A 17,751-nucleotide genomic window follows, 5' to 3' on the forward strand; every position below is an offset into this window, starting at 1 on the left:
GTTATGGTTTCCCAGGAAGATCTGGTACCTGAAAAATTGCATAGCTAGGGTGGAGCTGAGGGTGGTTGAAGAGACTTGCCCGAGAATCGAACCCAGGTCCTCGAGTTAGTAGTCCAACCTCTGGGTTGGACTACTAACTAGAGGGTGCAGTAGGCCAACCTCTGGACTACCGCAACCCTTGCATCTCAATATACCATAGGAATTTGGAGAGATACTGATAGGCTATATTATTTGTTGTTTTAAGGAATTATGTGCCCCCATACCTTGTACAGCTGTTGGAATGCTTCTGTCTAAACAATCAGATTTCACTTCTCATTTAAATGTGTTATCCTTGTATCTACCCAGTAATGTTGAAGTTTGGTCTTGGTGCCCAGATGCAGTTTCTCCATTATTATTTTTCTGAAAACTTGATCTTGCCAATGTATCATTTGCATACATCATATTGAAGTTTATATTAATTAAAATAGGGAATTTTAATTTTGTACTTGTTCCTAATAATTGGAGGCGAATAGTGCTTAATGTACTTATTCTCTTCACAGGTATTCGCTATTCGATGGATGTAAATGTGGATGAAGTGAAAGCTCTTTCCGCATTAATGACATTCAAATGTGCCTGCGTTGATGTGCCTTTTGGTGGAGCAAAGGCTGGTGTGAAAATCAACCCAAAGGAATACAGTGAGCATGAGCTGGAGAAAATAACGAGACGATTTACACTTGAGTTGGCCAAGAAAGGATTCATTGGTAGGAATTGATTTGCGGAGCAAGTATCTCAGAATCGTTTTGCATTCTTATGGCTGATTAATAATAATATCATGTATCCAGGGCCTGGTGTTGATGTACCTGCTCCTGACATGGGAACTGGAGAGCGAGAAATGTCATGGATTTCTGACACATACGCCAAAACCATAGGTAAGGATATCCATAATATATTTATTGAAGTAGTACATGCAGTTTCATGCATTCTGAAATCATCCACGGACCAACTAAATGCATTGCAATTTTTACTATCAAAATTTATGTTGAAATAATGAAACTAGCTGAAAAGTATTCAGATATGTTTTTAGTAGGTTAATTTTAAATTTTTTTCAGAAGAAACAATGGATTGTTTTAATTGTGGGAGTGGATATTTGATTAGGAAATAATCAAAATAGCCCCTGCAGAAGTTAATGTAGCGTCAGTGTTAAGTTAGTGCCTTCAAGTGCTTTGAAATAAAGGATAAAGTGATGAATGGATAAAAGCTGATTAACTGCTCAATAATAAATTAGGAAGAGTTGTAAATTTTTGAGGAATCTGATAAAAAATAATTTTTGTTATTGGCAAGACTTTCTTGCCTTTGTATAAATTGTTAAGTTCTAATTGCCAAAAGATGGTGTATGTCTTCCGTTGAGATTTCGGGTAGCTTTTCCTATCTCCCCGTCAATCCTGTTTAACCTATTTCCATCAAATTGTGTGGAAGAGTTTTTATATTTTTTTTACATATTAAGCTTAACTTACATAAGATTACAAAGACTTGGTTTTGAGTCACCAATTCACTTGTTAATCCCATGAAATGAAATGCTTTACTGCCTTGTTTTTAGAATTACTTAAATTTATGAGTGCCTGGGAATGGTAAAGAGAAACAATCCGTCTGATGAGAGTATTTGGCACAGTCAGTTCAAATCCCATAGGTCAAATATATTACACAATGATATATTTTCTTATTCCTGATAAAAAATTATCTGATCATTTGAATGTAGAATGGTATCTTTTAGAGTGTCTGTAGGTATTCATTTCTTTTCTTTAAGGTCATCTGGATATAAATGCACATGCATGTGTAACTGGGAAGCCAATCAACCAGGGTGGAATTCATGGAAGAATCTCTGCCACAGGTCGTGGTGTGTTTCATGGAACAGAAAATTTTCTTATGGAAGCAAATTATATGAGCATGATTGGAACAACTCCAGGATGGGGTGGTAAAACATTCATTATTCAGGTGAGAGGTGTCGATAGAAGCGAAATCAGTTTCTTGCTTATTAACTAGTTGTTAATGGTTAACTATTGGTTCATCACAACTGCAATGGAATAGCTGCGTACAGTTTTTGATAATATTGTAGGCATTAATATTTTTATATTACTAGAGAAGCTGCAACTATCATGAAAATGCATATTAAGTTATTTTCACGGGAACATATTTCGTGGTTCAAATATGTTAGGAGTGGAAAAAAATACCATTTTTGAAGTAGACTCCTTTTTTTTTGGACATTCACTGAAAAAATGTAAAATTATTTTTATGTAAGCTACTGTTGTGGTGTTGGCTAGTTCTCAGGGAGAATTTTTAAGATTTACCTTAAAAACATAATAGCCATATTATGTAATATTTTTAATATTTTGTATGAATTATCTTGAAATGCTCGAATGTGATACATAATATTTCATCAAATTTATGTAAAACATGGTTGATTATTTTTGATCCTTTCCTAAAATGAATTCTTCCAATTTTGTTTTGCTCTTTTCTATCAGTGACTAATATACAATTATATTTTGCAGGGGTCTTTTTGTATTTTCATATAAACTATGCTTTTAACCATGAACATTTTAAAATTGGTGCTATTATCAATCTTCAGTGTGCTGAATATAAGTTGAAATATGGTAGAAAATGGTTTTCAAAATAAAATTGAGATATTCAACTCCATTTTTATGAACAATAGTCAGCTGTCACAATGTAGCTATCTAAGAAATGAAAATTTATATGCTTCATAATATCTGTTAGCATGAGTTTAAAAATAATATTCACAAGGATGACTTCAAGGACTGTCCTAATTCCAAAGTTGCTAACATTTTTATTTGATTCAACATGCCCATAAAAGTTAACATTTCCAGTATGATGTAACAAGATTGTGACAAATTGGCTCATTCTAGGGATTTGGTAATGTGGGTCTTCATACAATGAGATACTTTGTACGTGCTGGAGCTGTGTGCATTGGAGTGATGGAGTATGATGGCTCTATATACAGCAAAAATGGAATTGACCCCAAGGTAATTATTACTGATATCCATAATAAAAATGAAGCTATGACATCAAAACTTATTCTTAAATCTTAGGATTAACATTAAGTGGAGGTTCCTACAGATATACATTTAATGGTTGCTAAATACTCCAACAATGTCATACATATTTTGAGCTATAGCATTCTTTTCTAAGGATCACCTACATCCTTCCAAAAATTATTAAAATACCTGTACTGCACTCTTACCAGTCATATTTTAAATTCTTAAAATTTTTAACCCTGCCTTTTTTGCATATTTTTTACCTATGCTTACTTATGTTTTGAATGTCACAAGCCAGCTTACAGCCAATACTCAAATGCATGAGCATAACACTTGTGAAAGAGTTTATGCTTTGACATTCTGCTGCAGTGTATAATGCACATTTGTTGCCATTTGGCATAAAATTGCCCCATGAAGAGTTTCTAAGAAGAAGTTGAAACATTTCCTGTTAGATAAAATCTATATAAGCATTAAGGACTATCTGGACGTTTTTAAGCATAGGTATTTGAATGATCCTGTATTTTACCATTGCAAATTCCCCAGAATGGTGAATAATAAAATAAAGGTAAATTATTTTATAATTGTAGTCGACAATAAAGGTTGGAAAAAATAGTTTGTGCCTATGTTAATAGATGTTATTGCTTCGTAGGTGTCACTTATGCAATTTTTCATCATTGAATAATATCTCAGGGACATAGATCCTAAAATTAGAAAGTTTCTAATTTTTAGGTGAAATTTGAATGCTAGTACAGAAAGAATGGAACTTTAAAATCACCATTGAAATATTTTTATATATGAAGTTGTATTTTATTGTGAATAAATTTAATACATATCCTAGGCATTCTAACCTAGGTGAATGTTGACCAAAAAGGCATTTAACTTGCACTAAATCTTAATTCTATCTCCATTTCCTCTTTGGAACAATTCACAAAATGTATTCTCAATTTCAACTCTTTTGGAGAGTTTTTGATAGGCAAACATCTTTAATCAGCACCTTGATTGTTTTTCTGCTTGGCTATGCCTGAATCTGACATGAAGCAATGTCCAGCTTTAAAAATTCATTGAGAACTCTGTGAACAAAATTAATTAATTTCAAGAAAATCACTGATGTATAGTGACCACTGATTTTTATAATCGCATTTCACATAAAAATTAATATATACATAAGCATTACCAGATAATAAGCAATATTAGTCATTTATTTTGGCAGTTTTTATGGGCTGTAAATGTTCATAGCTGTCATATCTCTGCAGTTTCCTCAAGCTGTGGACAGTAAACTGACAAGGAAACTAATTTATTTAATACCTTTTCTTTCCCATAAATGGGCATTGATTATTGGTTACAATTAACTCATATATCTCCCATGTTAAAGGAATGGTCAAAATTTTGGCTGCATACTGTATTGTGAATGTGTCAAGTGACTGAAAATGTATCATTAAATGAATAAAAAAACACCTGGAAGCAGAAAGGGAAACAAAAATTTGCTGATAAATATCATCATTAGTTAAGGATCCACTTATATTGTTATGCTGAGCTTTAATAATTCGAATAAGCACAATCCTGGGATGAGTATTATTCCTGGCTGATTAATAAAGTGCTTGAACAGCATACGGGGTTGTGCATTCCACTCACATAATTCAAACAATAGTGATAACATCATAAATGGATGCAGCTAATATTTTTTTAACATTTCCACTTAAAACTTCATTTTCATTCTATTTTTTTAACAAATTGGTATTTATAATTGTATAAAATATTATTTAGATAAAATTCATTAAAGTGTGAATGTTGCCACTTTTAAGGTTTTTCATTTGATGTATTACAACATAGTGCTTTTAAAGAACACAGAAGTTAAAGTATGATAGACAGACAAGCACCAGTTTGAGGTTTTATGGTTGCTCACGGAAAATTATTTTCATACCTTGGGTATTCATGAGATTGAAACACACGACAAATAAGTAGTTGCTTATTGTTGTTTGTGGGACCTGGGAGAGGAGACTGATTTCATGCTATTTACCCGAAAGGAAGATGACCTAAATTTAAGATCAACCCATCCAAAAAAAATATAACGAAAGCTTTTACATGTGCATACCATTCACTGACTAAAAAGTTTATGGATGACTGAAGAAGTATTTTGATTACTTCAGTATATGATATTGTGAGTTTTTATTTTTCTTAATTTTTCGTGTTGATTTTATTGTGTGGTCGACTGCCAAAATCCATTCTGAATTAAATGGCTACATTTAATCCATAAAGGTCTTCATTGCTGCAACATTCAGCACCTGAATTTATGATTTCATGTATTTTGATTTGAGTGTAAGTTCAGTTAATGCCATGAATGGTACTTTTAACTTTTTAAGGTGGGTGGTATTTTTTATTCAAAAATAATTTTTGAATAATTAAATGTATGATGTGCTACTGCATTTACTGTGAATTTTTTGAAAAATTAAAATATCTTATTTTGGCTGATTATGCAGTATATTAAAAATGAGTATATTCTCATCTAAAATTTCATGTGTATTCAAGTCTGTGTGTTAGCTGTGAACGCCCTACTACTAAACATTTTGCTGGTAACTATGCATAAAATAAGTTTAAAATCGGTAAAAGTTCCAAATTTGATGGAAAGTGCCATCAACAAATGATACTCCCTCCTGATACTTGATCCTTTTCATTTAGCTTTTCTTTGGCTTTGGATGGGTCACTTAGTGCCCTGACAAAGATCACAGTGTGGGTTATGAGTGCAGTGATGCCAAATCTTGAAGACAGAGAAACTCTACTTGTTTGTATTGAAAATTGATTGATATATTGTTTGGAATTGCACCTTAAATATGTGTAATGTTGTGCTCTAGTTTTCTGGCACCATCCAAAATCTACAGGAAATCAATTGACTGCTAAGATTTAGTAAATATTTAAATTGTACTGAGTCAAGGGACATATATGATTTGGTTGGCAGTTTTTGCTCTGGCTTTCTTCCCTAGAACCTGGTTTTAATTTCTGGTGATACATTTTTTGTTCATCTTGTGATTCTTCTTGGATCACGGTTCCTTAAATGATGTGGACCCTCTGGCATCTTGTAATTGGAGCTGCCTTTTGCAATTGTTCTGTTATTTTTCTTGTCCTCTATGCATTATTTCTTCCCACCATTAATATCAATTACCCTAAATAGTACTAAATGATGCATAGGTAGATGCACTAATGTGATTAATAGACTAATTTTTAAAATATTGATTCAATCATTAGGAGTTGGAAGAATACCACAAAGAAAATGGAACCATTGTTGGATTCCCTGGTGCAGAAGCCTATGAGGGGGAATGCTTAATGTATGAACCTTGTGACATATTGGTGCCTGCTGCTATTGAGAAAGTAATCACAAAGGACAATGCAGACAGGATTCAAGCTAAGGTACAGCAATCACTTCTGTGTGAAGTCTATTAAGAAAATGTTTTATTTTTTCAATTTCCTCATGTACATATGAGGTGCTACCCAAAATTTCTGGGAATTTGAACATGCTACCCAAACCAAAAGGAGTACAAGGTTATACTACTTGTTTACTCTTGGTGTACCATTCAGCTGCAACTCTGCCCAGCTGTGTCATCATAGGTGCATATCTTTGAGAGTAATTGCTGTTTATGTGGCGATGTGGTTTTATGCTTCAGCAGATATCTAATGGCTGATGCTAAGGAGCAATGCATATACATTCAGTTTTAAGCTCAAGAAATGCAGCTGAAACCCACAGCCGGCTGAAGGAGGCTTTTGATGAGTATGTCTTGAGTCAAGCAAGAACATTTGATTAGTAAATGTTTTGCAAGGAAGGCCAGGAGTTTGTGAAGGATGGCAAACATTTGGGTCAACCATAAACATGGACAATACCAGAAATGGGCATCAAAGTGCATTAAGTGATTGGCAAATACAGATGGCAGACAGTATTCAATGTTTGTGAAAGACTTGGACTGTCTTACAGAAGATGATGACAAATTCTAGTGGATGAGCTGAACGTGAGATGAATTGCAGCAAAGTTTGTCCCTTGCTTTCTAACAACGACCAATGAGACCTGTGGATTCAGGTCCGTGCTGATTTGCAAGAAACAGTTCAAGATGATCGAAACTTCCCATCCTGAGTCATTACAGGTGATGAATCTAGGGCCTATGGTTATGACCCTGAAATAAAGTGATATTTGTCATAATGGAAGGCACCATCCTCTCTTAGGCTGAAAAAAGCATGCTAAGTTTGCAGTAACATAAAGTTGATGCTGATGCTTTTTCCAAAATTAAAAGACTTGTGCACAAGTAGTTTGTTCCACTTGGTCAGACTGTCCCTGCTAAGTTTGTGAGGTTTTGAAGAGATTTGAGGGAAATGTTGGCAAACATCCCAAGTTGTAGAAGAATAAAGACTGGTTCCTCCACAATGACAATGTTTCCGCACACACCTTGCTGATTGTTAAGGAATACCTGGCAAAAAAACAACATGACAAGAGTCTGTCACCCTCCCTACTCTCCTGGCCTAGCCCCCTGCAGCTTATACCTCTTCCCAGAATGACTACAGCCCTTCAAACTTTAGACTTCCAGGATTGCTTCCAATAGTGGGAAAATCACTGGGGTGCATATGTTCCAGAGGTGACTACTTTGAAGGTGATGGTGGAAATTAAGGTGTAAGGTAAGTCTACTTTTTACTAGAAAATTCACGGAAATTTTGTGTAGCCCCCTGTATGAATACATCGTATTTGTTGTATTTTCACCAATTTTTTTGTATTACTATATATAGCAGCTTTGAAAATAAGAAGACTATTTTTCTGTTCATCTGTTTGTTCTCTGCTACTTGAATTATGGGTGTAAAAACTCATGGTACTTGATTTATTTACAGAAAGTGTGGGGTGATGCTTATTGCATCAGTCTCTTTTATGATGTTGTGATAACACTGTCAAGCTTGCAATGCTTAGCCTAGGCCAAATGATGAGCTATTATCTTCTTTCACTGCTGATTAGGAAAATGCGGAAGGATAATAGTGAGAAAAATTAGCCTAAGTCATTGCTCTCTGATTGCAGTTTCTACAGAAACAAATAAGAAAGAGCATGTTTTCCCATAATATGTTTGCTTAAAACTAAATAAGTGGCCAAGTTAATATTAATCTTCTTTCCCTCCACTCTGTACTTTCATTAGTGAGCACAAGAAGATTTAAGTAAAAGTTGCTGACAATGATTGTTCCCCTGTACCCTTGGAAGCAATTTGGTTGATGTCTCAAAAGGGGCTTTTTTAACTAAAAGAAGGCACGTAACATTATAAGCAGTTTTCATTGTTTACCCTTTATTTTTTGGGTGTCTATAACCTCCATCTCCCTGAGCTCAAGATTATATCAATTGTGCTTCCACTAACCATCCATCTCCTTACCAATACTATGACTCTTTTATCTCCCACAACCACTGACCGAAAAAACAAGTTAAGTTTCAATGCGACTTCAGAGAATTTTAAAAACTCAAACATTCATCCTGTGACTTCAGGATCTTTAAATGACATGCAATATTTATTATGCCTTTGGCAATATGTACAACTTATTCTCCTTAGGTTCTTCTAGCGAGGGAACATGAGGTTTATCATTCATTGTCAGATACAAGGGAGGGGTAGGTTTTGTTTTTTGAGCTAACGTAACGGCCTTCCAGAGGAAACCATGTCATGAATCACCTTACCTTTCATTTGGAAGACCATGTCATGAATCACTTCAAACAATAATTCATTGTAGGTTTAGCTAGGCCTACTTCTATTTGTATCAGGTACAATATTATTTTACAATGGAAATTGGCTAAGCAAAACTAAGTTAACGTTTTGGAGAAAAGGAAATGTTTTAATTGTAATTTAAAAGCAAAACTTGTCATTATAATGCATATTTGAATGAAAGTTTCATCATGCTATTGCTTAATTTTTGAGGAAATATTTCAATATTAGCAGTATGATAGTAACTTTTGGGTCAAGGCTTTGAATTTCATTCCAGAAGGATTTCAATTTTTCTATTCTATAAAACATAGAAATTACTATAAGTAAGCCTAGAGAGCTCTAAGTTTTGAATTATGCTATCTCTAAAATTCACTCCCCCAAGGCTTCGCAATTAGTACAACATAATGAATTCTTCCCAATTTTATTCTAAAAACTTCTTTGTTCTTCAGATCATTTCAGAAGCTGCTAATGGACCAATCACTCCTGCTGCAGATAAGATTTTGATTGATAAAAATATTCTTGTTATCCCAGATCTTTATGTAAATGCAGGAGGTGTCACCGTCTCTTTCTTTGAGTGGTTGAAAAATCTGAATCATGTCTCTTATGGCCGACTTACTTTCAAATATGAAAGGGAATCTAACTATCATCTTTTAGGTAAGATTTGCAAGTCTATTGCTAGCATTAATATTGACTTTAATTTAGAGCACCTAGTTAGCAATGCAATTACTTCTTTTTGTGAAGCTGATTCATGTTGGTTATGATTTACTTTAATTAAATAATTATTAAATTTCACATTATAATTTCATTATATTCTGATCATTTTAATAATTTTTTGTTATAAATATGAAAAATATGAGAGTTACTTCATGCAACTAATAGTGAAATAAAATAATTAAAATGCTGGAAGTAATTTCTGTATTGCTACATTATTCCTTATGTGACCCGCATACTTGGGAAATATGCTGTGTGTGAAAAGGCTGTGCATCACTGATATAGAGATTTAATTTTGATTTCAAGGAATTTTCAATGCTTTTATATTTTGTTTTTTTTTCATTGATGACTTCCAATATGTTACACAGAAACTGCTGTACTCATAAATGTATTTTCTATTTGTGTTAATGGAAATAGAAGTTCTCTGTATTAATGTTAGCAGTTGTGCTAAATTAACTGTGAAATCAGGTGAGTGGATACAGAATGTTAGCGATGGAATGATAAATTCAAAGATGTCCTCTTGAGAGTTTCTAGTTTTTAATATTTCAATAATGTGGAATAGTGAGAGTTGTTATTTTCACTACATATATATACCAATAATATCTTTATATTTTCAGATAAAAATAAGTTAATAATTGAAGTAATTTGTTTAACTAATAAATTGGGTCATATATGTAAACCATACAAAATAATTTGTCATTTAGCCATAGCTTCAAATCTGTCAACATTAATCTGTGGTCAAAATATAGGCTATGTAAATCCATTGAAAAATCAATGGGTATTGGTAACATTCCATCTAATTTTTAAGAATAAAAATCCAATATACAGGTATATCCAATGATTGACTCACATGGCTGATGATATCCATGGACTGACAACCAAGTGAATTTGGGATTGACAATAGGTTGCTGAAACTTATACATTCCTGTGGTGTTACAGTAAACTCTCAATTATCTGTGCTTATGGATGTATGAGGAAGTATGGATAATCAAAAAACACGGAATGGTCCTAATAGAAACAAATATAAGTTCCGTTTTTCATTCTTAATTACTGTATTAGTGATGAAAAGTACTTTTTGTCCATTTTTCTGCAATTTTATAAAGGTGGAATTATAGTTTCATGAGAGCAGAGAACTATGAATAGCAGGATGTATTTTCCTTGAAAAGCTAAACCAATATTTGCCAGGAGACTCGCCATATAATACTGATTAAAATAATGCATTTTAGATAGGTAATAACTTACTTTTTGCATAGGAAAACTATATATTTGCTTGCTAAGGAGAATATGGAATTTTCAGGGCTAATGAATGTGAGTGAAAAAATGATGGAGAAAGTATGGATAGGCATTTATGAATGTTTAAATTAAAATATTAAATACTATTGGCAACTTATGATTTTGTGAAATTAAAATGTTTCAAGAAAGCTGTGAAATTAAAATGTTTCAAGAAAGCTGAGGAATTTCAAACTTGTATTTTTCTTGAAGCATATAGAAGTTTCAAAGCATTTAATTATCTTTACATCAGCAATTTATTGTAAATTTCCAGGTGCAGGGAAGAGAGTAGCACTGATAATCCGCACACAGATAATGGAGAGTTTACTTTAGATACTAAAATATTCTTTGTAATGTATTCAGTTCAATTCCATCTGGGGGCTGAAGATAGTTTAGGGTTCATCCAGATTCTTTCCAAAGTTTCATGCCATCTTTTCTTGTTGTGCGATTCACTAAGGTTAAACTCACCAGAGCGATTGAGTGACTGCAAACGTGAACTTACAAAGGGTCCTTGGCACAGGAGATATCCTTGCAAACACTGAGTGTGCGTGTGAATGCAATTCACAAGAGTGATTGCTATTCCTTAACACACCCTAGTGATCGAGTGGTTGCGAGTTTGTTTCCTTATTTATTATTTTCGCATTGTTTGTGTGTGATTGGGGTACGCGTGGGTCAGTTTCCCAAACACACCCAAGTGACCTAGTGTGCGTTTCCTATCTCCCCCTTACCTGTTACTTTGTTTTTATTCCCTCCTCACTTAAACTATCCGAGTGCCAATCAAGTTTATGGTCTCGGCTATTTCGTTTTCCATTGCTTTACGACCATAGGTACATTAATGTTAAGTTTACGTCAGGTTAAAGCTAGTGAAATTTTTCTTTTTCGCTGGCTATGTTTTAAGAAGCCACTAAAATTATGTTATTGTGTAACTCAGAGAAAGAAGTGAACATTTTGGATGTCTAACAGTCTGGCCTGGGCCTTGAGCCAACTTAATCCAATTTTATGGACCCTAACCCAAAACTGCTAACATTTTTAATTGATGGCCCACTGTAGGGATGTTTTAGAAAATTTTTTAATTATTATTTCCATGCTGATTAAATTGGGAAAAATTTTTAAATCTCTAATGTATTTTATATTTTAATCTGCTATTGGAAGCAATATTATAAAGTAGTAACATGAACATGATTAATTTTTTAACTACAGAGTCTGTCCAAGAGTCATTAGAAAGACGCTTTGGTCGAGTTGGTGGTAGGATTCCAGTAACCCCATCAGAGGCTTTCCAGAAGCGTATCTCAGGTGCTTCTGAGAAAGACATTGTACACTCTGGCCTTGACTACACAATGGAACGCTCAGCAAGGGTGAGAACAAAGTTGCTCTCATTGTTGAAGATTGAAACATGACTGGTTTTTTATCATTATGTTTGTTCATGTCTATGGGTTGTTGTTACAGGCCATCATGAAAACTGCTATGAAATTCAACCTTGGACTTGATTTGAGAACAGCTGCATATGTTAATTCCATCGAAAAAATTTTCACCACTTACAAAGATGCTGGTTTAACTTTCTAGTCAGTTTGTTTTCTATCACATTCTTACTTAAAGTGTTTTGAAAACTAAAGAGGTTGGCGTAAGGTGCAAAATGAAGCCAAGTTTCAAGTTACTTAAAAATTTGTAAAGTGAAATACTTATTGTGCTGGAGCAGGAGATATGCATGAGTTGTATAATAAAGGGTGGTTAATACGAGTTGGGAACATCTCATAATTAACTGGGATTCATCACAGTGATGTTTTTATGTTTTTGAATGCATTTCGATATGTGTATTATGCTGGCGTATGAAAGCTTGTATTAACCATATTTTTGAAAATTTCATGTGTCTTTTCTTACTATACACCATTCAAATCAATAACATGAAATGTAGATCACAGTGAAATACTTGTGCTGGAGCAGGAGATATGCATGAGATGTATTTTAAATGGTGGTTAATATGAGTTTGGAACATCTCTTAATTAACTGGGATTCATCGCAGTGATGTTTTTTGTTTCTAAATGCATTTGGATATGTGTATTACGCTGGCAAGAGAGAGCTTGTATTAACCATCTTTTTGAAAATTTCATGTGTCTTTATTACTATACATCATTCAAATCAATAACATGAAATGTAGATCACCAAACTTATTAATGTATATATATAAAACTGCAATAATAAATAGGATAGCCTTACGAAATCGCCTTTGTTGAAAGAGAAATATAGCCTGAATTAGGAAGATTTAAGATGCCAATTCATTCCATTTCATTTGGCTTCTATGTCATATTAGTGTATGACATTCTTCTGAGAACACCAGTGTAGTATCATATTTATGTTTGTATAACAATTTACATGCTCGATCAATTTACTATAAAGATGTTACTGACGTTTCAGTCAGACTTCATTGATCATAAACCATCAAATATTCATTGCATAATTAATGTGCCTAGCATCCCAAACTATTGGTGATAAGTAGATATTTTTACTAAAAAGTTTATTTAGGGTTAGAATACTCAAAAAAAAAGCTTTATGAGGCCATTCTCTTGGCTTCACTTACAAATTTTAGACATGAAATGTCTTAGACAATTGCCTTCATTAACTCAAGCATTTAACAAATTATGTTTTTAAGTGCCTGGCACCACATGTGAATTGTGAATGTTAAATTAACTAAAGTGTAAAATAATCGCAGTTTTTCATTGTCATTGTTATGTATGTATGAGGGAAATAAATTGTTGGAGTATTAGTATTCTACTATGTGTTTTCTTCTTGCATTGTCTAAGAATGTGTAACCTATTCTTAAACCTTGTTGATTCTTACTTTGTGTAAAGGAGGTCCACTTTGATTTAATGACCTGATGTCCATTGCATTTTTGGCGTTTCAGTTATGACATTATTTGGTGGCGTAGAAAATTAGCGAGTTGCCAGTGATTATTATAAAAGTTATTTTTAAAAGCTAATAAAATAATTATTTTCTGTTAAAAGCTGTTAAAAATGAAGGAAAAGTGGTCTTGCATGACCTCAAACATCAATGTATGCGACCCAGAAATACATATGGAATTTTCTCTCAAGCATATTTTATGGAGTATTGGGTGTGAAATCAAAACTTGGGGGTATTTTATCCACCCCAGCACAGACAGCTGTAATTCTATTTGAAATATCCTAATTAGTGAATTTTCGTCGTAAGGGCTTGATGAGGAACTCATGAAAGCAGTTGGGCACACATTATCTTCAAAACCAGTTAAGTATTTCTGAAAGAAATGTGCACCTGGCTAGTGTTACTTCTACTCGCATATTCAAATAGTATCCAAATGAGATGTTTTGGTTTTGGGCAATTCTGCAAAAGGAAAATCAAATAATGCCATAGTAACTAAGTTTTTGGTACAAAAATGATCCAAAATCCTAATTGAATCTTATGAAACCATAGAACTTTGCAGGGCTTATAAGATGGACCTTTTTTATGCAAAATTACAGTTAAAATAATCACCAGTGTCTGATAGATGAATGATATAACTCCATAGGTCAGCATTCAGTACTAATGCTATTTAGCTCCATGTGTTTAGTACTACCTATTTTGATGCATAATATTTAGTTCATTATATTTCATTATGTATCTAATATATTACTCAGCTTTTGAATGCTTTAGTTGGGATTGTTATTATTGCTATCACCTGACATGGATATCGTTTTGCTCACCTCTGCAATGGTTAAAGTGGTGCAAGCAAGATATCAAACTAACTAAAATTTTATAGTAACCAAACATCTGGGAACTATAACTTAAGATGGTGGAGTTTTGTGTTTTCGTGCAGACTGTTAAAACTTTTTCTCATGTTCCCTTTTGAAACCAGGGTGCATTTTATTTCCCATTATTCTTTCACTTTGGTCAAACTCATTAAAATTTTCTCGCAGTTTTCATGGGAAATCTTCCTCCATTTTTTGCCTTATTTTGGTTTTTCAAAAAGTCCTTGGGGAAAAAATTTATTTTTTGTTATTTTTCAACAGAATCTGCTGTAGCTTGATGAAGTTTTCTCAGCATTTCTCCATCTTTTTTAAATGACCAAAAAGGATTTCGAAGGTCTTCAAATTTGGAATTTGCGTTAGTTTTCCTTTCAAACAAGGAGGGACGACCTCATCATTCGAAGGAAATTGTTTTCTACCAATCCAGTTTTTCAAGTTTGGAGGTCACTTGAGTCACCAAACTAGGCTCCTAATCGAGCCTAGTTTGGTGGCTCCCCTATTTAAGGAAAGCACCAAACTTGCCTCCTAATCGAGCACATGATTACATTGTTGTCAACTGAGAGGAAGAGCAGCACTCACCTTGCCAAGATTTTTTTCACTTTTCGTGCAAAATTGTAACTCTCTACCTTGCAATATGCCCGTTACCTAAACTATTTTTCCTACTTTGATTCATTAATCCCTCAAAACCATAAGGATTTTGTCAGTCATTATAGAGGAAGTAATTTCCACAGGTTGCCCTGAATGATGTTCACTATCTTTGTATGTATGGCACATTTAAACTCATTAACAAAATTGTAAACAGTGACAAACACGAGCAAATGTGCCATGAACTTCATCCAACTATGCTTTTACCTCTTTTGGTGTTGAACCTTTTAAAAAGAAGTGTTTAATTACCACTAAAAAATCATTTTTTCCATTATTCTTAATAAAGAAAAGTTTGTTGCTTCATTCGACTATGAAAATGAAACCACATGATGGGATATCATTAAAACTTAAACAGCAGTCTAGTGAGAGATGAGAAATCCTTTTCCAGTAATACAAGTGCCATCCCTTGGATTTTCATAGGAGTTATAGTATGAACCACATACCATCAGCAATCCACAATCGCAACTCATATACTTTCATACAAAAATTTAGTTACAATTTAAGAGACTAGGTCTTCAACATATGTGATTGTGAATCATCTCATCACATCTTACACCAATTTCAAACAAACCTTTGAAAAATATTCCATTCATACTTAAGCATTAAGAAAATATAAATTAATCAGGTTTTACCCCTCGCAATTGTTTATGATAATGTCACAAGAAATACCTTAGGATTAATCAATTGTTCCCTGGTGACAAAGCTATCAGGCAATATTATTTTTATTGTAATTTTAGTTATCCAATTTCCTTGTTAAGCAGTGATGCTTGGCAGTTGTCATTCAAAGCCATATTACTTATTATCATGGTTCTTCACATCTATGTATGAATGCAATAATGAAGATAAAAAAATGTGAAATCATTTATTTTTTCCAAATTGCTATAAAAACATAACTAGTTAGATAAACAGGGGAACAAGAAAATATACCTGTCTACATTCCTTCCTTTCAACATTGATAAAAATACATTAATCAATCCTATAAGGATCATGTAAAAATAATGGAATCGAATAAACTATGTCCTGTATTTCTTTTAATTCTCCAGCCATATTTTTCCTCCTTCAATTCTGTCTTTTCTCCCTTGTTAGTGAATAAAAATTAGTAGTCGTAAGAAAAAATGTAGTTTAATTAGGATAATATGGGCTATAGCCCGTAAAATTGTTAAAAAAATTTTACTACATTGGAAATCACCAAATCACTCACCAATATGAAGTGATTATCAGTATGGGCTTGGTGCTTTGAAACCACATATTTTTGAATAACCATCAAGGGATTACTGTTGGAATGATTAATGTGTCGTGAGCTATTTAAATATCTATGAGGTTTAATTCATAAATTAGATGAAATTACGCAGTAGTTCAGTGAAAATCAAACCACATTGAAAGAAAAATGATGAATTCAAACTCTCTTAATGTATATTATTGTGGAAGGGGGAATAAACAGCAGCTGGATGATGACCAGCAGGAGGGGGTAATAGGTAAAAAAATTAGAAACTTGGATGGGTTGGCTGATGCAGCAGAGTGAATTACCACCATCCTCTAATGGGGAATTAATACCTGCTCCTTCCTTGGCATGTACCAAAAGGAGAGGAATGGGTCTTAGACTGCTTGCTTCGGTTAATAACCCTCCCTCCTAAAGATGTACATTCAGAAACGTCTTTTTACACAATACATATTACAGGTACATTTAAATTTACAAAAAAACATCATATATGTGGTTGACACCACTCTGTACCTACCAACATATTTTATGAAAGTTTTAGTTTAAGGCATTATTTTAAATACCTATTCTGTTCTGAAATAATTAATAAAGACAATATATACTTATTTTAGGTTCAAATTTTTAATGATCCCATATTTCTAATCCTCCTGATATGTTCTCATGTTTTTGATGGCTTAATGCTACTAAATTATAATTACATTCAGCGAATGATAAACCATTAAACTCAGCACGAGCCTAATTTAGTCCTGAAGATAGATATCCAGCATCACGGTAAGAGTTTTTGATGTTGATGACACTGATAGATATACATATGACAATTTCCATTGGCAAGAAATATGAATCCTATGGTGATGAGACTATGGATCTTCAATGTGTCGACAGAGACAAATTGATGCCATCATTCCTAATATCTAAAAGATAAAACGTCAAAAATTAGTATACATATGCTTTATGGCATTTAAGTATGCTAGCCTTAGTATATTAGAAAGGTAATTTAAGTTGGTACATACCGATAAAGTTGCTAAGCCCATTCCAACACAAATGATGAGAGTTGTGCTCCTTTTGAACCAATTCTGCAGTTTTTCAAAGCATCCCTAAGAACAGGAAAAATTATGAATACCATACCGTTTATTATGAAGGAAAAAAGTCCATAGGAGAAATCTTGTCTTACCTCAATGTGACGTGCCTCATCAGATATGTTTTTTTGAAGGCTATTCACAGCTTGGCAAGATTGCTCATTGAGAGGGATTGGATTTAACCAAGGTGTATCATTCTGTAATTAAGGTATGCATAAAATTATTTGCAAAAAAATAGTAGCTTTTACTATTGGTATCAAGGTGGGTGAATCTTTATTAAGCCTTTTAGTCTGTCACACTCAACAATTTGTGAGTGGTGGTTAAAAATGGTGTCAAACTTAAGTACAT

At 33.4% G+C, this 17,751-nt stretch overlaps 2 protein-coding genes across 2 annotated transcripts in view; one reads left to right on the forward strand and one right to left on the reverse strand.

The window, feature by feature from the left end:
* Window positions 1–13,480, forward strand: part of Gdh (glutamate dehydrogenase, mitochondrial) — a 55,009-nt gene extending 41,529 nt beyond the window's left edge. Inside the window, exons 2-9 of the mRNA XM_071582634.1 lie at window positions 540–740; window positions 822–908; window positions 1,784–1,971; window positions 2,898–3,014; window positions 6,267–6,428; window positions 9,181–9,385; window positions 11,912–12,066; window positions 12,158–13,480. Of these exons, the coding sequence (XP_071438735.1) occupies window positions 540–740; window positions 822–908; window positions 1,784–1,971; window positions 2,898–3,014; window positions 6,267–6,428; window positions 9,181–9,385; window positions 11,912–12,066; window positions 12,158–12,274 (1,232 nt within the window). The 3' untranslated portion in view covers window positions 12,275–13,480. The remainder of the gene's footprint in view (window positions 1–539; window positions 741–821; window positions 909–1,783; window positions 1,972–2,897; window positions 3,015–6,266; window positions 6,429–9,180; window positions 9,386–11,911; window positions 12,067–12,157) is intronic.
* Window positions 13,481–17,184: 3,704 nt separating this feature from the next.
* LOC139685797 (CD82 antigen-like) overlaps window positions 17,185–17,751 on the reverse strand; it is a 30,957-nt gene continuing 30,390 nt past the window's right edge. The window contains exons 6-8 of the mRNA XM_071582915.1: window positions 17,499–17,600; window positions 17,338–17,421; window positions 17,185–17,238 (exon numbers count right to left, since the gene is read on the reverse strand). Of these exons, the coding sequence (XP_071439016.1) occupies window positions 17,185–17,238; window positions 17,338–17,421; window positions 17,499–17,600 (240 nt within the window). The remainder of the gene's footprint in view (window positions 17,239–17,337; window positions 17,422–17,498; window positions 17,601–17,751) is intronic.

This window comes from Hetaerina americana, unplaced genomic scaffold (genome assembly GCF_022747635.1).
Source record: "Hetaerina americana unplaced genomic scaffold, ioHetAmer1.1.p SCAF_12, whole genome shotgun sequence".
In the NCBI taxonomy this organism is placed as follows: Eukaryota; Metazoa; Arthropoda; class Insecta; order Odonata; family Calopterygidae; genus Hetaerina; species Hetaerina americana.